Genomic DNA, 21,590 nt, shown 5'->3' with positions numbered 1-21,590 from the left:
TCTGAAAAATTCATAACGGCACTGTCGTTTTTTTTTTTAAAAGATTTTCCGCTGCAGTGATGACCAAGGGCACAAAAACGTTGACCGCTTGGCCACAGTCCTTCCAGCAGTTCTGCCAACGACATGAGCAGGGCTTGAATTAGAAGTAGAACATTACAAACAGAGCCCAGCACATGTAATTGGAGTGATCAAGTTCGTTTTGAAGAAATATGTGACACTCAGACTGAGAGAGGAGGCTAGAAGGATAACAGAGAAGGCAAGAGGGGCATATGTTTGAGCACTGCTTACAAAGCAAATCTTGTTTCAGCATCAATAACAACCATTTGCAATTGCACTAATCAACTTAGCGACATATACATGAAGGAATCCAAAGTTAATGAACTGTCAGTGTATATGTCATAATGAGCCCCTCGATTATCTCCCTTTGTCTGCACCGCAACTTAATGACAATTATTTAGTGCAAAGCAAGGAATGAAGGAAACACGAATAAAATAATAATAATAAATTTTTACAAGCCAAAGTCGCACTTGGGTTATGCAGCACGCTGCAGAAGAGGATTCTTCAATAATTTTGATACCTGGGGGTCCTACACACGCCGAAAATTTATTACAAAATACAGAGTACCAGCTGTTCCAACTAGCCACATTGCATATTCCCTTAAATACTCCTGATTTTACATTATCAAAAGTTGGCGTTCAACAACTGTTGATACAGCGACAGTGGTGGGGTAGCTTCACCATTGCATTGTAGGAATGAACCTGGCCAATGTGCGTGTTTATAAAGTAGTATCGCAGTGTAAAATTCAGGACTGCGTTCCATTACCTTGCAAAGATCTCTTGTCGCGCCTTATGTCAGATAAATGGCAATGATGCATGACACGCAAGGTAAATATGTCTGTTGATTGTAGTAGAAGAAATAAGAATCCTTTTGTTGAAGTTCCTTAAAATACACCTTGTATGTGTAATGCAACAACTCTTCCCCAGTGCAATGTTCAGTGCAGAAAATGTTTCCGAAGCTAAGATCACTGAAGTGCTCAGCAGGTACTCAAACATTTATTCGCGTTAAAGAAACCTAAATGCAAAGCAGTTGCACATTTCAGCTTTTACACAGATGCTCATGTGCATTTCTGAAGGTTCTATTTTTTTGGTTTTGTGGGGTTTAACATCCCAGAGTGGCACAGGCTATGAGGGATGCTATTTCTGAAGGGATCTGCACCAAATGCACAGTCCTGCTATAGATAACAAGTATGATGAAGAGTGACATCGAACATTTATTCCAACATTGTTAATGCAAAATCACTGTATTGATACTATGTTGAACATGTGTTTTTTTCCCAAGTTTCCCTCAGTACTGCATCAAGGCTGCCCAATTAGGTGTTCAACAAATGAGAGCAGAGGTCTTGGTACTGTTTCTATTTTTTTTTTCATGTGCATTCTTTGAGTGTGTGAAAAGATGTGCAAAGTATTGAATGCTATATTGTGTATGACTGAGACATTATTTACAAGCTATGATACCTTTGTCTAGTGTGTACAACAGTAACATCAGTGAATTTATGGCAGAAATAAAAAGCAGGCATTCACAAACATAACTGCTGAAGTTAAATGACTGTCAACTATGAAACCAGCTGTAACTTTGCAGTGGCAGGTTGCTTAATAATCTCACATGCTTGTAATTGTGCAGATACACTGATTGTCATTTTTTTGTTTTACAGAATATGGCCTGAATTTTTAATATTTCCAAAGCTGTACGCAAGCAAACCGCATTCCAACGTTTCTCCTTACTATCATCACCTTGCACAATACTCTGTTAGTGCTCTCCGAGTGCGACTTATCCCACATGTCTCTTGCATAAAGCTCTTCCATGTATGTATGCTTTGGTGCTTCGTTGCAAGCAGATTAAACCTTTCGGAACGGAGTCTGTTACAGATCTTCCGTTGTATTCAAACAGAATTCGCATCTTAACAGGCAGCGGTACAGAAGGCATGCGCTGCACTCCGCGCGAGTGTCGTCTCCCTTCTGCCTCGTCTCCTGTATGGAACACCAACGAGATCTGACCGCCGGAGAAGACAGGAGGTGGCGATGGTGCACACTTTACTAAAGAGACTCCAGGTTACGCCAAAAGGCATGGGGCATGCATGTTTTATAATACCCCGTACATCAAAACAAACCTTGCTGAACCTCGCCTGTTTCTTGTGTTCATTAGGTTCGGATAATTGAACTTTATATGAACAAGGAAAGGCAAACTTGTTTAAATATTTTATTGTAGTCATTTTACGGCTTTTTGTTGGTTCAACTGCACCATTTTTAAAAAAACAACTAATTTATCGAGCTCTTGAGAAATTTATTTAAATGTCAAACGCCTCCATTAAAAGATAAACAAAAACGTCTTGCTGCAAAAATCGTTTCATTTATGGGTGCTGAAATCAGTTTTGCTCTCTTTCTCGCTGACTGCAATTGAGCAGCTACCAACACTTGAGAGTTCATTTTCCTGGAAAAAAGTGCATCCTGATGATAACGTAAAACTTGATCACTTTAGCAGTGACTTCTTAGCAGTGAAGATCAGAACTGACTGTAGGAACAGATGACTCTTCAAGCCTGTCTAGTACCTCCCAGAACAGGTCACCAAATACAACGCGATTCTCAAGGGCTTTGTGAACAATGCTCTCCATCTTCTTTATGACTGTGTACAGCCTTAGCGACGGATCGCGAAGGCATTCTGGCTTGAACGACCTCAGGTCAGTCAAGTGCCTCTGAACAACATTACTTGAGCTGGCGTGTTCAGGAGCAGCCGCCAGCGTGACCTGGCAATCCTTACAATACATTGCCTTAGTTATCAATTCATATGCACATATCCTGCTAAGTAATAGACAGCCATTTCTTCTGGTCCGGCTCTTTCATATCCATGGTCGCCCAGGTCATCACTTTCACCCGAAAGATAGCGGATGCTAAGAAGCTTCTTGCGCAGCTTTTCTTCCACAGCATTCCTGAGCTCCGCAGCAGCCTTTGTCTTTTCTCCGAGGTTGTCATGCAACGACACGAGGACACCTTCAGCGGCTCCAGAACAGTTTCCTTTCACTGCATTCGTCACAGGAGTGAACAGGGACAGAAGCCTATAAATCTGGCTGAACTGTATGATCGTGGGATGTCGTCATCATCGCCGTGAAAAGAGCGAACAATGCCAAAGAATCTCTGAAAAAAAAAGAAGAAAGCAGGCGAAAAGTTTGTTAGTAATTGCACCCATTTGCAACTAAATTTTCTTTAGAACAGGCTGCCGCTTATACGCTGCTGCTTCAAGAAAATTGCGCTCTTTAGAACAGGCCTCCGCTTACCCAGTGAGCATTAAAACTCATATGGATGTCTTACGGACATTCAGAACGTCCGCAGAATGTCGAAGGGAGTTCCAGTGCCCATTGGTTTATACTCTGCTACTTCAAGAAAATTGTGCTATGTTCACCATTTCATCATTATGCACGCGTGTGTTACCTCCAAGGGATCTTGGTTCAGCTTGGCCGTCAGCAAATAAGGCACGCCTGCTTTGTGCAGCTCCTCAATTAAGTCTAAAGCCGACAGCAAGGTCACTCGTAGAGATTCTGTCGTTTGCTGTGAAGCAAATAGGAGCAAGTTTTGATGTTGGTGGTTGTGCTCTGTTTCGTCAAGTAGATGGAGGAAGTCCTTGATGACCTGCCCGAAGAAATCAATGATTACTGAGTCAATCCCCTGAGAAGCAAAAGTGTATATCACGACGAAAAGCAACTCAGAGCGCTCCGACTGACATCACATTAAGGAAGAGTACCTTAATCTTCGGCGAGTTAATTCACTTGGATCCCTTCCGCAGGGTGTTTTCTGTTCAGTGCATCGAAAAGATCGTTCATTCTTCTCGTGAAGGCTTCTGCCCTGTAGACCTGCAGGCCAATGGCAGTGCTCCGGCTGAAGAGCTGTAGGGAAAGTATATGTTTTATGACACTATTCCCAACAGTGAACGCGTTGAAATATTTATAAATCTTTTTGTAGTTCCCCTCGTAGCTAACCTGCACAGCAAGCCGCCGCACGTTCATTCTCTGCAGGTTCGTCGGTTGCACATGAGCGCAGTTTATAGACGACCTATTTAGGTGATTCTTCCTCTCCGTCTCGAAGCGCAGTTGATAGTGACTGAAGTCAATACTGTAGTCTCCAGCCTGGAAGTATAGTTGAAGAAATACAGATTTTCACCTCATTACCTTAAAAGGGCAGTGACCCCCAATTTTATTCGTGAGTTACTTGTTTGGTATGATGTGCTGCATATGCTGCACATTAGAAAACATGGACAGCCGTAAGGATTGCGCCAACAATATGCTGTTTCGGTTTTCGTTTTCAACAGTCGAACGACGGCTGTGACGTAACAGACGCGTTGAGGTCGAGGCTTAGAAAAACTTTAGTATGGTTGCTATACTTCGTCTATTAATTCACATAAACTTTTACGTTCAGATCGTCGGCTTGTTCGGCTGTTGAAACCGAAACAGCATGAGAGAAAAAAAAAACAATCACAGATTATTGAGCTGGCGTAGGTGAATGCCATGTCATGGCTTATATATACTAGTGTCTTGCGCACCATTCCGAATAAAAAAAACATTCAACCAAAAAATTGGTTTCTCTACTTAAGTTGACGTATTATTAATGAAAGTGCGATACTTCATGCATACCTGGCAATATCTGTGCTTGAGCAGAAGGTTCCGCACCAATTTTACGATGTGAGGAATGTCACACATAAAATGAAGGTACTTCCCCTCAGGTAGACAAGGATGTTGAATCTTGTGACAAGGAGATGCAATGTTGCCACTGATTTCCATGTGCTGCCACATTGAACGATTACTTCCAGCACCGTCGCTGACCACCGATATGACAGTCGATCGCTCCATACTTGTGCAGTTGGATAACTGCCTCCAACACAAGTTGCGCCAAAATGCTTCCAGGTGCAGCTCCTTTCGTGGCAAAGGTCGCTATAGCTTGCACCCAGTTTTCAAGCACAGGCACAAACATAAGAACAAGAGCATGGTCCGCAAGCTCTGTGCTTGCTTCTGAAATCTCGACACCGTAATCGACAAAGCCGTCAATATTGTATGTTGCTCGGCAAGCTTTCCTCTTCAAGTTCTGCTGCCCTTCTTAGGTGCTGCCGTCTTCTTCCTCGCGCGCACCTGTCTTCGCAAACGCAATCAACGCGCACAGACTATAGCTGCTTCGAAAAAACATAACAGTGTTTGTGATGAACAGCTTCCGACTTCGTCGGCTGTTTATCAAGATTTGTATTTACTCCTGCACATATATTGAAGCCATCTGTTTCCATCAAAATGTTTTCAAGGCCAGTGACAGAAGCTACAGATTAAAAAAGCTGCTTGTGCAGCTTGTTCACGAAGCAGCTACAATCTTCTTCAACGACAGCAGCCTTTGGAATCACCAGACGGCATGCCGCTAGCTTTCTGCAGTAGAAAACTGCGCACACCTTCATGACGCATGTCCGTAGTTGGCAGAGTCACAGTCGCCAGGTCACCAATCGTCAGTGCAGTCGACGTAGCACCGCCGAGCGGGAAAGAGGGTCATTCGGGATGACTGCCTCTACGCAAGGCTCGTCTGAGTAGGACGTACTGTCGCTGCAAGGATCTTCACACTTATCAGTCTGCATGACAACACGCGTTTTTTTTTTGATGACTTTCGCCTGTATTTTGCAATTTTTGGCTTTGAGAATCGGTCTGGAAGGCCGGGAAGGAGTCGAGGGACGGCACCGGGCGCTAGCGCCCAGTTCCCACGGGGAATTCGGACCTCTTGCCCGTTCACAACGTGCTTGCACTCCTTGATAATATCTTCATGCTCAAAATGACACTCACATATCTTAGACGTGTGAGAGAGCCGTCTGTCCTTGCGATGCAACACCTGCTCCCACCTTTTAAATGCGCTTTCATCGCAAGGCTGTTTGAAAAAATGATGACCGGTGGCATCGTTTCTGTAACCACTTGTGAAGCCGGGCGCAAAGCAGGATGGCATGTTTACCTGTCGCTTGAAGTCACCAAGTGCACATATTTCACCACAAACACGTTTTCACAACACTAACAGCACCGTCACACGAAAACCAAGCTTGAAAATCTGACTAGCCTGTCGTAACTGCAGCGAGCGAAACTCCCGCGACAGCAGACGATGTAGAAAAGATCGACTGCAGCGCCACTAGTTCCCGCGACCGACACTATAGCCACCTCCCGAGCGGAGCTGCGAATGTGAACTGAGCATTGCTGCAGAGGGCCTTTTGCCATGCTTTTGCTATGGTGGCTAGACGGGGAGGTGAGAGCAACGCGGTGGGCGGCGCATTGCGCCCGCCGACGCAGTAGTTCATCCTAGCGACAGGTGGCGCTCGTGTGGCTTGTTAGATGCCTGTTTTGCCTGTTTTCAGCAGCAGCACTGCGAGCAGCGGAAGAATCTCGGTCGTGTGTTGTGCCAGCTTGCTCGAAGACGTGTTCCTGGATTTCTGTCGTTACTGTTCTTGTTAACGTTGAATTGTTGTCATGACATGATCGACGATGGATAGGCCTTCGAAGCGCCAGACTCATTGCTTTGCACCGGGATGCGCGAGTGGGTACGTTTCCTCGAGGAAGAAAGACAAGAAAGCATCAGTTTTCAGTGCACCAATTGATGAAGAAAGGTTCAAGGCGTGGCAGCGAGCAATTCCACGAGCGGACAGACCTCTCGAGAAAACTTCAGTGCTGTGTGAGTTGCACTTTGAACCGAGATTTATCGTGCGGGACTATACGCATATCGTGAATGGTGGTGTTGTCAAGATTCCCCGCGGCCGACCGTGTCTCAGCGAAGATGCTGTACCTACAATCTTTCCCAACACGCCTCATTACTTATCAAAGAAGCTCCCGCAAAAGCGTCTGTCAAGGACGTCAAGAGGAGAGGTAGTGGGGAAAAAAAGGAAGGTAGACGACGGCGCGCAGCGTGACATGGCTTTGTCAAGTGACGAAGGCACCAGCGACGCAACAGCGGACGACGCAGTAGACTACGATAAATGCTCCCTGGACAAACTGGACTACCTACTTAGCGAGAAGCTACTCAGCAAGTACTGGTCCAAAAGTCATCTCGAAGGAGCCCCGAGGACTGTGGCATTTAGCGTTTTCGCGCAGGCTAGAGAAGGTGCGTGCTTCAAGAAGCTGGTGTTATGTTCTGCAGAGGACACTCATTACCACTGTTCAGTATTTGTGCAAGGTGTGTGCTTGAAAAAAGAGGACCTGCCAGATGCCGAGTCTGTAGAAAAGCTGCTTTACTCAGTAGATAACATGAACGCATGCTGCGGTTTTGAGAAAAACCTTTTGGAGGAAAAATATCAAAGCTTGTCTCAAGCAAAGTACAGAATGCACGGGAATAATGTCCACAGCAAAACCTGCTCAGGCGCATCGCTGGATGAAAGGGCGTGCATTCAGTGCAGATACCTGAGGAAGCTGCTTTTGAATCAGGCATCGTATAAAAGAAGGAACGCAAAAGTGACCCCTGCCTTCAGCGCTGCAAAAAAGCTGATGAGACGTGACCAGCAGTTACGGCGTGAAAGGGGAAAGGTGGGTAGCCTAGAGGGAGTTCTTTCAAGGATGAAAGACGAAAATGCTGCCATTTCGTCATCAAAAATCGAAGACAGGCTCACTGGACTGCCTGAAAAGCAGCAAGAACAAGTGCGAGCATGCTTCAAAGCATCAAATAGGAAGGGGACCCAAGGCATGCGCTACAGCCAACAGTGGATACTTGAGTGTATTTTGATGCGGCTCAAAAGCCCGAAGCTCTATGAGCATATTCGGAGGCACAAAATAATGGTGCTTCCTAGCAAGAGCTGCTTGCTTAAATACATGAAGAACTATAAAAGCAGCTTTGGATTCAATGAAAATGTGCTTGCCGCAGTTTTGGAGAAAACCAAAACTATGGATGAATATGAGAGGCACGGAGGAATCCTGATAGATGAGATGAAGCTCTCTGAGAATCTGAAGGTCACCAGCAGTGGGTTAATTGAGGGCTTCGTTGATTTGGGGGCCTACACTTCTCCAGACCAAACCATGGAGAGATGTGATCATGGCTTAGTCGTACTTTTTCAGCCATTTTCCGGCCAGTTCCAGCAAATACTGGGAGTATTTGGTTCTCGCAGCAACGTGAAGGCTGATATCCTTTCAAAGATTATTTTGGATGCAACATTAGCTGCTGAGAAAGCTGGCCTGTTTGTTAATTTTGTGACAACAGATGGTGCTTCGTGGAACCGAAGTATGTGGAGGCAGTTCGGCATCAAAGGAAGCCAGAAAAAAACTGTGTGCAAAGTCAAGCACCCAGTAGATGACAGTAGAAGCCTACATTTCCTGTCGGATTTTCCGCACTTGGTGAAATGTGTCAGAAACAGCGTTGTGAAGACCGGCCTTCAGATACCAGAAGGAAGAGTGAGGCCCGATGTGGTGAAAGAGGCGTGGAAGTGCGACAACAGAAATGTTGTGAGACTACAAGCAATGCCTCACGTGACAAAGGCGGTCATAGAACCCAATGGGTTCGAAAAAATGAAAGTAAATTATGCCTTCACTTTTTTCAGTGATGAGGTCCTAAGGGGGCTGTCGGCATACAAAAATGACATTGAAAGTATGTGTGGCAAAGGCTGCAGTGAACCAACAGTATCGTTTATACGTAGGATGTCTAAGCTCATCTCTGCAATGACATCAAGGTGGAGCCGCGATGCTATGCGTCCAAAATCGCAAGCTCTTGGTGAGGTGGAGAATTTTCTTCGCTACCTAAATGCTTGGGAAGCAGAAGTAAAGCTAGGCTTTATCAGTCAAGGAACTGCAGAGGGGCTACGTGTCACATTAAGCAGTACAATATCAATCCTTGACTATATCACAGGAAAGTTGGGTTATAAATATTTGCTAACGGCACGTTTGAGCCAAGACCCGCTAGAAAATATTTTTGGCATTTTAAGACAAATGTCGGAAGTAACGACCACCCGACCCCCACCCAATTCCTGCTTTCAGCAAACTGTCTCTCTTTTTGCAGTTTAGCAAAAGCACCAGGCAATGGAAATGTGTCACCAGCCGTAATCAAAAGCCTCTTAGGGAAATCCAAAAATTCAAAGGAAGCCCAGTCAAAGCTTGATCAGCTGATGGACATTGGATGCCTTAATGAGGTACATGAACTCCTTAATTCATGCGATATGATTTCTGACCACACTTCAACAGCTACTGCGAGAAGTGACTCAAGAATAACTTATTATGTCACTGGCTATGTTGCCCGCAAGATGCTTAGCAAGACAAAATGTGAAGAGTGCTCAAGAGCACTGCTGCTCCCTGCTGGGTGTGAGGCACCTAAAGAAGCCTGCCTCACGAAGGAAGTTGACAGGGGTGGATTACTTTACCCCTCTGAGGACCTCCAAGCCTTTGTTGCGAAGGTTGAAGACTCGTTCACTTATTGTTTTAGTCACAACAAGCTAAAAGCAAACAGCTACCTTGATCTGATCTCTTGCCTGACACGAAACAGCCTAAACTTTGTCGGCTGCCCTCAACACAGGGAAGATGTGACAAACAGTCTAAGTTTTATACACTAACAAGGCTGCACTTCCTTGTTAAAGCTCAAAACCGGGCAATGCAGGCAAGGAGACAGAGGATGCACTTCCTCAAGATGCGACGTGTTACTTGAGCTTATAATCTTATTTTATGAGTATCTGTTGCTTGTTTGCAAAATCTTCACGTGGTTTGCCGCATGTTTCCGAAACTAAAATAAACTCTTTTCTGCCTAAATGCGATGTTTTCTTTTTTTTTTCGGAAAGCTTTGAAGCCTCAAACATAACGTGCTAAATTGCGCTTGACTTTGATTAGAATCGACCATACTACTGGGAGCAAGCTGGTCATAACAGTAGGTGATAAAAAGCATTAATTAGCACATGTTCGACAGAACATTTCGGATCCACTCTGGCGCGTGTGATCTAAGGGCAGTGAGCCCCACTCGACAGCGTCTCACTGCTAATAACGATGTTGCGAGTTCGATCCTCGCCGCGGCGGCTGCCTATGGGTAGAGACGAAATACAAACGCTCCCCTATGCTGTTATCGGCGGTCGTCTGCAACGGCGCACGTAGCCCATACTAGCCATCGCACAGTACGTCGTTTCACCTCAATTTACCGTGAATAGATTTAAAGAGTCATCGTCAACCGCTCATTTTGGAGTGACTATATTTATATAACTTTTCTTTCTGCAAAACCCGCGGATGCATGCGCTCGGCAGCGAGCATTGCAGCCGCTCCCCGCGTCCCGCCGTGAGCGAAGCGATCTAAGTGACGACAGCAGCGCCGCCGCTGCTGGCATGATTGCCTGCTTCGCTCCGCGGCCGCCGATGCTCTCACCTCCCCCTCTAGCCACCATACTTTTGCCTACCGCGAGCCCGCTAGCGACTGCAGCGTCATCTCGTTTGTTTGCAAACATTTAAAAAAATAATTACTCCATCTCCAGTATTCGACCACAGCGCCATTTTCGGCAGACTGCTTTTTTTTTTTTGATTCATTGCCTCCCATAGAAACACGCCTCGATTTTGACACTACAAAGCCTTCTAGTAGCTCTGCATCCCTGGCGCGCCGCCGCTCTTTTCCACCTTCTAAAAACGTTGACCTCTGCCCGCATGGAGGAAGGTCCCTCTGCCCCTCTGCAACCGCGAATCTGATCGACCAGCCTCCTTTGTCAGAAGCATTTCCCAACAAATCCTCAATGTGTGCCAAAGTCGACGCTGGATGCCCAACAAATAAAAAGTAAAACAAAAAAAACAAAGCAACGAGGGTCACGTGGTATGCACGGCTCGTACTCCGCACCCCGCGTGCTCCAACACGCTGCTGAACTGTACCCACTGGCGCTTCCGCGCGACATACGCGCTACTGCTACCTTCGTGGAGCCTTTCCTGCATTTCAGAAGTGCTGGCCCATTTGAGTTAACATGGGTTCAGTTTTCAAACTGGCTGCCTTCATGAGAAGTGAGCTGATGACACAGCAATGCGCCGCTCGATGGCTTCGCACGGCGTCCTGTAGGTAAGCAGTCCGCAATGCGAGCTTCGCTTTGGGAACCTTGTCTGAATTTCGGGCTGCTCATCAGCTTTGACACAGAGACCCATTGTTTAGCGCTGGCGCACATTTTAAAGCTTAATATGCTCCACTGCGCTAAGCATACTGATCCGCACGTAAACAGTGACCACAGGCAAAGGGGCAGATTGCAAAGCCCTGCCTTGGAGTGTCACTTGCGCACTTGAAAGCAGCTGCGCTTGACAGGTAGAAAGGCACAAGTACGCGGGATGTCCCGCTAGATTTCTTACGAGCGTCGCAGTATCTCTAGTGCAGCTAGGGTGAGGTAGACAAGTTTAGCTGTACAGCATGGTCAAAGCGAGGTGAGAATCCCAGTCCCGCAGGTCGAATGGCATCGAGCAACCCATTGGACGGGCGGCCCTCTCAGCTCCGAACAAGTTTGCAGCGCCTTACATGAGAGTTAGCCAAGAAGTAATTAAGGAAGCAGGACTCTCTTGGGTTCGTTGACACCTACTGCGTCGTTTTTTTGCTAAGTGAGCGCTCATTATAAAGTTATTTTCATTATTAATTTCCTCATATGGGCTGCATTATGTCGAATTCCCATTTTTATTTCTTTGTCACTTTCCAGACGCGAAGAAATTATACATGGACTTTCGTTCTTATGCGTCGGATTTAAAAAAATTCCTCTGTGCAAAATACTCGCCTAATCGAGAGAAAACAGCGCTCACAAGGTAGAATATTTTTGCTTAAGTTGTTTGAGATGTAAATCAGGACCTACTGAACTAGAGACCTACACATTTCGCACTGCTCCAGTGCGCATGTTCGCATGTTCTAGTTCATACCTTTTGCCGCTAGGGAACGGCAGCTACGGGCGGCTTGGCACTACAATTAACCTGTTGATCAAGATGGTATCAGTGTTTTACTTCAAGGATGTAATAGTTTTGTCATTTGTCTACGTTGTGAGTATTCATCATTCGGCCATTGCCTAGCAAAGATGCCAGAAAGTCTCACGCCTGGCATGCGCGCAAACAAAATATTCACCGCTAGGATTTGAAGAAATGTCGTATTTGCATCGTTCATTACTAGGTTTCAAAATAATAAGACATGACAAATGCATAAGGAGGCAGTGAGAGGAGAGAAGTCATTTGTCGAAAGCAGATGATGATGATGATCATGACAGACAAACAGGTCAACCAAGCGCCCTCAATGGCCAAAAAGTTAACGAAAATTGGCGCACGCAATCCCATAGGACCCCGCCAAATGTGCAGGTCTCTAGTTCCGTAGGTCTTGATCTAAATGAACATCGGTACTTGCCTGTATTTGTTGGAAGTGGCGAGAAATTGCTTTCAGCTACGAGTACAGTTTTTCCAGACGCGAGCCAAACAGCCAGTCTCACAGGCTGCGCCATCTGCCAGATGAACATGCAACTCACAAGCGACGACTTATTAGTGTGTGCTGTTGGTATCACATTTTAACTGCGGTATTTAGTAGCAGAAGCAGTGGTGTTCCTTGTGACCTTAATTCCGGCGGGCAGACGAACCCCATTTGCGAAGAGAGCGCGCTTCTCGCATCCACCTAGCCGAGACGTCGTTTGCCGTGCTGTCCGGCAGATGGCGCAGCCTGTGAGATGGGCTGCTTGGCTCGAGTCTGCAAGAACTGTACTCGTAGCTGAAAAGTTTCTCGCCAATTCCACCAAGTACAGGCAAGTACCGATGTTTATTTAGATCTCAAACAACTTGGGCAATAATATTCTACCTTGTGAGCGCTCTTTGCTCTCTATTAGGCCAGAATTTTGCGCACAGGAATTTTTTTGAAATCTGGCACATAAAAACGGAAGACCCTGTAGAAAGCAAAGGTAAGTACCAAAACACTGTGCGAAGTAATTATAATAAGTTCACGAAATGGCGGAAAATAAAGCAGACTTGAAATTCGCAATTTTTGAAAGGGCGGCTGTGGTGGAAGGAGGAAGGTCGTCGTCTGTGGTGGTTTTTTAGTTCTAGCACTGACTATAGGTGTCTTCGATTTGGCTGCACTCATTGCACTAATTGTGTGGAGTTCTGCGGCAGTGCCGCCAGTGTGCAGCGCCAGTGCAGGCAGTTCAAGTGCAACTTGGCACTGGCTTTTTTCAAAACGAATGGTCAAGAGCAGGGCTGTTCGTCTACTAGCCTTGTCGTTGCTACCAAATTACAGCTAACTGCGCGGCGCTGGCATCAATGATCACCAATATCCCGAACCACGTAAGGAATTTTTAAGCAGCAAATCGCAATAAAGTGTTACTATGAACCAAACCTAGGAACTTGTCCGGGGAAAAAAAAAGTTGAGTCTTACACACAGATGACCTGCGTTGAAATGATGCCCGTGCAGCACGACTTGACCGCAGGTTTACATTTAAGACTCCTCGAACAGTTACTCACCTCCTCCTTTGAAGAAAGAACTGCCATCATTTCATTAAAAAACTACTGTCATACCTTCTCCACATCTCCGACCTACACATGGGCGCCGCCGTATTGCTGCACTACAGCTGCACTTCCACTTTGGCGAGTGCAAGACGGCCAAGAACTCGTGCTGCACTAGTTTGGCACTTTTGCAAGACGAAGATGGAAGTGCAGAGGGCACACACTGCACTAGCAAAATGAATGCGAAAGTGCTACGCTCCTTGAACGGGTGCAGAAAATGGGTAAACTTATGATCAGAACTGGATGAAATGTAGAAAAGGTGAGCAAAAACATAATTTGAGAGAGGGTTATGATGATGTATTCTGTGCAAAAAAAAAAAGTAAAAAACATTTATAGTGTATAGTGAAAAACTGCGGCGCTCCCAGAGTTGTCCGAGCACGCGAGAGAGATGCAACCAACTTCTGCCTCTACTGATACATGCGCTACTTCTTCTTTTACAATGGCATGTATCAATATGTACGGCGGAATGACTGTGCTTTTCATGGATGTCATGCTGGTATAGTGGGAATAGTTCTTAATAAGATGTAACAGGCTGCTTAGTTTTGAATGGATTTGAGTGTAGTGATCAGTGTAGTTTGACTTGGATCCCAGATTGGATTATGCGTATTCAAACTTTAGGCGCACTAATGTTTTATACAGGTATCCCTGTGTTTCAAGGCAAACGTGAGTGAAGCCACCAGAAGTTGGACGGCCTGTCCCGGAAGTCGGCTGTGTATTTCAATGCAAAAAGTTGTGTGTTTCGTCCTTTTAGTCGCAGTTTTTTTGCATTGTTTTTGTGTTAACATCTGCTGTTATAGCATGACTGAGAAAGCTGAATGCGAGAAATATGAGCATCGTTTGGAGAAACCGGTAATTTCAGAGAAACCAAGGAAAACAGACATGCAGGATTCACGCTGTAGTAAAGGGGAATATACGTAATACACTACATTCTTGTCTGGTTCTTGTCTTCCGAGTGTAAATTTGGAGCACTAGTGAAATGACGATGAGGCTGCAGTCATCTTAAAACCAAATTTTCACGTAGCAGTGAAAAGGCAAACGATGGCGGAAGTCCTGACACTCGTTCTTCGAAAAGCTGCTCGGTATAAGCTGCTGTAGTTTCAGTTTCGAGTTGCAGGCAGCCATGTCTCGTCTCATCGATGGCGGGTGATGTTGATTGCTTTAGGACGTCATTTACCTTCCAGACATGCTGTTGGCTTAACTCCAGAGCAAGAACCACATTTGTACAGCTGTGTCTACAAGAAGCACGCAAAACCATTTTCAGGCTAGGCATTAGCATATTTAGAGATGCACAGCATGAGATAAACGACTGACAAGAAGGATGAGCGCTGCAGATGTGCACAGTGCGAAAGCAATTGTGGACACGAAAGAGGAACGCAGGACAAGTGCTGTTAGAAGTCAACTGCATCAACCGTTACGAATAAAAGCCCATTCAGGAATAATTTGGCACAGTACAAAACAGTAGTTGATACACTTCATTGGAAAGGCTGTATCATACTTTTTTTAGGCGCTGATGTGAACCAGAGCATCGTCGGCACCTCTTTAGATAGTAGCCGCACCTACGCTCCGATTTGATCAAAACATAATTCAATAAAATGGTCACTGCAAGGTCGGCTGCCTGGTGAAAATTTCCACCTATTCTTTCTTCAGTTTATCCCACATTGATGGTATATGCTTAGAGCACAGGAATATCTACCAAATTACAGTGTGGGGTTGGGTATGCTAGTGCAACGGGACAACACAAAGCTGTGTAAGCAAGGCTCTGTACATTCTGTGTGTAGCAGTGTCCTCTTGTCTGCAATGCAAAGGCCCTTCTTTTTTAAAACGCCTTTTCCGAAGTCTCTGTTGATCTCCTCTACAGTTGATTGCGCAGCAGGTAAGCATTGTCATGGAAAAAGACGAGAATGACAAAAAGACGGTATGCCAAAGGAAAAACAATAACTTAAACTGAAAAACCAACTGTGCTGATCTCCCATTTCGTGCACTGCCAAAGACCGACTTTTCGGATGAGGCTGCTCGCTTCCCGTGGCTTCACTTTCGGGTGCCAATTGCGCATCCAGCCCCGTAGTGGAGATCAGGGGGTTAGCTTTACCGGCATACTCATGGGAAAAATGTTTCGATGTAACCATCCATAGCATTTGGTTAGAATATCCGAAAATTTCAATTTTTATTATTAATATATATTTTTACCCTGTCATGCAAAATTACTAAGCAGTTATAGGACCCATAACCATTGCCTTGTCGCGGGTATTAAGTGAAATTAAATGCTTCGTTTTCAAGTTGCAGGAGATCAGGAAGTAGGAATTGTACACCACAAATACCTCATGTCATGTTGATCACAGTGAATGAAATGGATAGTAAACCATAATATAAGTGTGAACCAATTGTGTGAAATGTATTAATTATTATGTTCAGGGGGCAGTACTTTCAAGCTGCATAAATAGTCTTCTGCACTGTGCTATATAACTGCTCGATGAAGATATTGGGTGGTAACGTACTGCAGGTAATGGTAAGATACTGGAAGCCATGATTAGAAATAGTTGTTTAAAAATTCTTTTTTGTAGCTGACTGAAGACAAGGTGCTTCTTCTGACAATGAATTCCAAGCTAGTACCCCATTACATTCCACAAGCCTCTTTATGTATAGATTAGGAGATGAAGGCAGATTAAAATTGTGGTTAACTGCAGTTCTTGTGTTTTAGGACAGAATTTGAAAGCAATTATTGGAAACAAATCCTTTGTTTCTATAATTGTGGGAATAATTTGGACTGTTTTTGTTTATGTAATGCACTTACTGGTAGCATGCGAACTGAGTTGAACAAGTACTTGTTAGACTGCGTTGTCCCCAGGAACGCAGTAATTCTGAGTGCATGCTTTTGCAGGCAGATCACAGGTTCCAAGTAAGTGATGTAGGTTCTGCCTCACAACTCTGCAACATAGTTGGCTCTGAAAGAAAGGAGACTTCCGTCCGCTTCTCTGATAGGGAGTATCTGTTCCTAACCAAATCATTGGGATTCACGGGGTAACTTGTGGTGTTCATGACGTTTGTTTGTTTTTGTTCTTGTTGGTTTCACTATTTATTCGAGCATTGTCTGGAATAAACCTTCAGTTGTGAGTAGCGCTCGTCTTTGTTTGTCTCGCTTGTCCTCGTTTTTCCGCGCCAACTTCTTCAGTATGCATTTCAACCAACTAGCCCAACTTTCTGCTCTCCTAAATATGAGAAATAAAGAATGTGTTGAATAGCATAGCTAAACATTCCCATGCCTAAAAGCGACTCTGGGGACTAATTGAAGTTGACCTGTATTGACAGGGTACCGCAGTCTAATTATAAATTGACCATTCTTACTGAAAACAAAGTGTTTATGTGCTAAAAATGATTAAAAAAATGGAAAACATGTTGTCATCACCGACCAGTTTCAAAAGTTCAGTCTACGTGCATTTACACCAAATTTGGGGTGCAAATTGCAGTGGCTACGCTAACCACCATTAATTTCAGAACGGTGCCAACCAGTCTGTTTCAGTACCTAGTCAAGCCCAGCTGTAGCGGTTGCTGATATATCGAATGCTCGGTTATTGTGAATGAGGGTCTCGCTACCGTTGAAATGTGTATTAGGACAGTGGCAGCGCATCTCAGATAGCACAAACAACTGTGGCCATACCACTCAGTTATACCGATTGAGGAGGTACCGTAAACTTGCCCCAGAGTAAAAGGACGATGACTTCCAGCAAGCGACGAGACTAAAGAATGTCTTTTATCCCTCTTGTCCTTCTTGCCTTTCTTTTATCCTTCTTGGGCAGCAGTGGTAGCGGAAGCATGGTCCAACATTCCTGTGCCTAAACGCATCCCGCAATTCAATGCAGATATTGCCGCCATGCAAGTATACCGGATGAACAACGTTGTCCAACACAATCACCACTGTTGTCACCACTGCATCGAAGGCCACGTGAACAAATCGTCATCCAGCCCCGTCTACAAAAGCAACGACCCGGATCCCGACATCTTCACTTCTTGGGCAGCAGCGGTAGCAGAAGCATGGTCCAATGTTTCGCTGCCTAAACGCATCCCGCAATTCATTGCAGATATTGGCGCCGTGCAAGTATACTGGACGAACAACGTTGTCCGGTGTGATCAACGCTGTTGTCACTACTGCATCGAAGGCCACGTGAACAAATTGTCATCCAGCCCCGTCTACAAAAGCAACGACCCGGATACCGATACTTTCACTTCTTGGGCAGCAGCGGTAGCGGAAACATGGTCCAACGTTCCTATGCCTAAACGCATCCCGCAATTCATTGCAGGTTTATGAAAAACTTCGCCTCATTTCATGTGCTATTGCCACTGCTACTGCTTCTGTGCCCTTACCGTCTTTTCTTGTTTGGTTTTTAGGCAGCAACTTGCTAAAAGTGTGCTATGCCTGATAAGTGCTCGTCCTGGCATGAAGTATTTGATGCAAACAACTTGATAATGACATGTTCGGAATGTGACTTGCAGTTCCATCTTTGCAAGTGCAGTGACATATCTGAACGGTCGTTTCTAGCAATCAAAGAATCAACTAGAAAAAAGCAAAAATGCTCATCTTGCAAGCCTTCTGCTAGCGAACATGAAGCTATGCAGGCAGAACTGGTGGAAATCAACAGAAAGCTGTCCCTAGTCACAGCCCTCGAAGCAAAATTGGATAAGTTGATGAACTTGCAGAAAACTGTAACAAGTATTGAGAAATCTGTTCAGCATTTGTCGTATACTTATGACGACATAAGATGTACACAAAACAGGCACGAACAGGAAATTAGCGACTTGAGTCGACGGGTAGAGGCTATGGAAAGTTCACCAGAACTGAAAGCTGTGCCCGGACTAAAACAACAGATAAATGATCTAGAGCAATACAGTCGGAGGCAAAACATTGAAATTCACGGTCTTAAGCCACAAGAAGATAAGGACCTCTTGCAAGAAGTAAATAAAATAGCTCAGCACCTTGAGATCGCAGAACTGTCTCAAGATGACGTCGAAGGATTGCACAGACTGCCCTATAAACCTGGCAGGCCAGATGTGGTAATTGTCAGACTTGTGTCGTGAACTCTCAGATCAAAATGGTTTGAAAGAAGGGAGCAATTGCAGACTAAAAAAACCTGGAGTCATATTCTTTGACAACCTGACGGCAACCAACAAGCGTCTGCGCTGACTCGCAAAACATAAAGCGAAAGAAAATGGGTATCAGCACGTTTGGATTTCAAAAGGGCGAGTCTTCGTGCGCAAATTCCCTGGTGCAACTGCTGTCAGGATCTCAAACAAAGATGACCTCGAACAAATTGTCTAGCGCTCAGTTCATGCCCAGTGCGACATCCAAATCAAATCATGGCCACTTACATGACTGAATCCTTTAACAGACTGCATAACAGTGAAAACTGGTTGCGTAGGAAGCACGTTTCTATTTTTCATATGAACACGAGAAGCCTCCAAAACAAACATGTGGAAATTGAAACATACCTGTCTCTTATGGTTTGTGCTTTTGATTTTTTGGTTTTTTCAGAAACCTGGTATTCTGATAGCTCAGAGGTACTCATTTTTTGTGATTATTTATTTATTTTATTTGAAATACTGCCGGTCTCTAGACACATAGACACATATCTGTTTATCGCTTGGAAAGACTCGGGGGGGGCGGGGGCGTTTCCATTTATGTTTGGGAGCATCATCAGTTTGAATGTTTGCCAGATTTCACATGCGTGAACAATGATTTTGAAACAGTTGCAATTCTGTGTCATAATGTACGGCTCTTGCAGTTTACCGCCCTCCTTATGGCATCCTTGATAAATTTCTTAGCTTTGTTGAAAGACTGCTGGTTCTTGCAAATGTCAAAAATTGGCACGTAGTTGTTGGCGATTTCAATGTTGACCTGTTTTCAGCTCAGCAACAGAAATGCCAACTTCTAGAAGTTATGCTTGAAAATAGTTGCGAAAACCTAATTACCGAGGCCTCTAGAGTAACTGCGCATTCAAACAAGTTGATTGATCTGTGTTTTACGAATATTCCAAAGGATACAACTTTGTCCGGTGTCCTGTGTTCTGGTATTAGCGACCACCTATCCATATTTGCAGCACTTCCCATAGATGGAAATTCCCAAAGTATAAAATGCACTAGAAGACATTAATCACCATAGTGTCAGTTTGTTCAGGCGTTTAGTTGCTAGCTCACAACGGGTAAATGTACTCTGAAAGTGATCCCTCTGAGTCATATGAGGCATTCATTTCCTCACTACAACATTGCTATAATGTTGCCTTTCCTTTATCAACTGTGCTTCAGTACAAAAAAGCCCGGAAACCATGGATAACTAAGGATCTTTATAAGCACATCAAGCAAGAGGAAAAAATGTTTAATCTGTTTCTAAAAACACATGACGTTGAAACACTGCATGAATTGAAATGCTTCAGGAACAGGTTAAATTCGGAGTTAAAAGAAAGCCAAATTCGCTTTTTTCAACGTAACCTCGAGAACTTAGCGTGAAATAGCAGCAGAACGTGGAAAGTTTTTCGTGAGTTGACCAGCAACCCGACAGCAGACATACCGTCTGAACTACAAATAAATAGAAAAATATATTCTCGCGAATCGTTAGCCAGTCTGTTTAATAATTATTTCATAAATGCTGGAGCTCTAATGACCATGCCTGATAAGAAACCAGAGTGCAGCCCTTTACATTATATTAATGATGTCGTAAATGACAGTCTATTTCTTGCTCCTACATCTGAAGATGAAGTTGTTCCTCTGTTGAGTTCCCTTGACAACAAATCCGCAGCTGGCGAAGATTTTAAATCTCTACCAATTAAAGCAGTTGCTAGTGTTATCGCAAAGCCCCTAACCCATATTTACAATCAAATGTTATCCCTTTGTGTTTTTCCACAAAGGTTAAAAATTGCTCGTGTTATTTTAATACACAAGGGTGGTGAATACAATGAGTTAAACAGCAGTGGACAGCAGTGCAGATTTCAAAAAGGAAAGTCAACTGAAACGGCCCTGCTGCGCATTAAAGACAAAATCATTCAAAATATTGAAGCTAAGTTATTTACAATTGGAATTTACTTAGATTTTCGGAAGGCATTCGATTCTATACAGCACCATATCTTGTTCAACAAGCTCAAAGCATATGGCTTTAGAGGCATCACACAAAGTCTTATATGCAGTTATCTACATACGTGGTCCCAGTTCACATCCATACATGGCATTGCATTGGCGAAAGTTAACATTAAATACGGCGTTCCTCAGGGCTCTACACTCGGCCTGTTGTTATTCGTTCTGTATATAAATGACATCGTTAACATTTCGTCAGCCGGAGAAGTGTTTGCTATATGCTGATGATACAAGTATTTTTTTCCGAAGAGAGCCTTGAGGAACTTGCGGTCACGTCAATCGCATGGCTGCATGAGCTCAGTTTATCGGTATCAACAAACAAGCTTCAAATAAATGCAAAAAAAAACCAAATACATATTTTCTTTAAAAGATAAGCCCAATGTCTTCACAATAAACCTTAACTTTAATGATGCATTGCTTGAGTGTGTAGATCGTCATTCATTTTTAGGTGTTACTTTTCAGTCGAACCTAACATGGTCCTATCATGTAGAAAATATAAAAATGAAAGTAGCGAGATGTATTGGAATGTTATGCCGCCTTCGAAATCTTGCTTCTGCCAGGCTCAAAAAGCAGCTTTATTCTTCACTTGTGCGCTCACACTTTAATTACTGTGCCTTAGTATGGGGAACCGGAATTAAGACTGATAATGATAGGCTATCTGCACGGCAGCAAAGGGCAATTAGAACACTATATAAAGAAAATGTACACCCTGTAACCTTTATGAGAACACAAAATATCCAACCTTTTCACGAAATATATATACAGAAATTATCTGCGTACATATTTTCTGAAGTATCAAGCAATTACAGTTGATTTGTTTGTCACTATCTAAATAAAGATACTGGTCACAATTTGCGTAGGATTTTCTTTGTCACAGAAAAACCAAGGACAAATTATGCTGAACAGACAATTGATCATGAAATTATGTAATAATTATCCAGATATTCTCGATATCGCAAAAACATGTAGAAGTCTGAGAACTT

At 44.1% G+C, this 21,590-nt stretch overlaps 3 protein-coding genes across 7 annotated transcripts in view; 2 read left to right on the top strand and 1 right to left on the bottom strand.

Moving 5' to 3' along the window:
* Nucleotides 1-1,360: 1,360 nt before the first annotated feature.
* LOC144124488 (uncharacterized) lies at nt 1,361-6,285 on the bottom strand. Its single transcript, XM_077657184.1, has 5 exons — nt 4,679-6,285; nt 4,028-4,174; nt 3,793-3,934; nt 3,483-3,680; nt 1,361-3,188 (listed from the first exon to the last, which is right to left on the bottom strand). The coding sequence occupies exons 1-3, from the start codon at nt 4,892-4,894 to the stop codon at nt 3,809-3,811; spliced, it is 489 nt and encodes a 162-aa protein (XP_077513310.1). The 5' UTR covers nt 4,895-6,285; the 3' UTR covers nt 1,361-3,188; nt 3,483-3,680; nt 3,793-3,808.
* Nucleotides 6,286-6,297: 12 nt separating this feature from the next.
* LOC144124486 (uncharacterized) lies at nt 6,298-9,537 on the top strand. The gene has a single exon (XM_077657178.1). It carries the CDS (start codon nt 6,542-6,544, stop codon nt 9,035-9,037), a length of 2,496 nt encoding a protein of 831 aa, XP_077513304.1. The 5' UTR covers nt 6,298-6,541; the 3' UTR covers nt 9,038-9,537.
* A 1,268-nt stretch (nt 9,538-10,805) lies between these two features.
* Nucleotides 10,806-21,590, top strand: part of LOC144124487 (tRNA (uracil-5-)-methyltransferase homolog B-like) — a 221,962-nt gene continuing 211,177 nt past the window's right edge. For 3 of the 5 annotated variants that reach the window (XM_077657181.1, XM_077657182.1, XM_077657180.1), the window contains exon 1: nt 10,806-11,044. In XM_077657181.1, coding sequence (XP_077513307.1) covers nt 10,953-11,044 — 92 coding nt within the window. In that variant the 5' untranslated portion in view covers nt 10,806-10,952. The remainder of the gene's footprint in view (nt 11,045-21,590) is intronic. The other 2 variants (XM_077657179.1, XM_077657183.1) reach the window with 2 other exon arrangements.

This window comes from Amblyomma americanum, chromosome 3 (genome assembly GCF_052857255.1).
Source record: "Amblyomma americanum isolate KBUSLIRL-KWMA chromosome 3, ASM5285725v1, whole genome shotgun sequence".
Lineage (NCBI taxonomy): Eukaryota > Metazoa > Arthropoda > Arachnida > Ixodida > Ixodidae > Amblyomma > Amblyomma americanum.
This window is presented reverse-complemented; position numbering and strand designations above follow the sequence as displayed.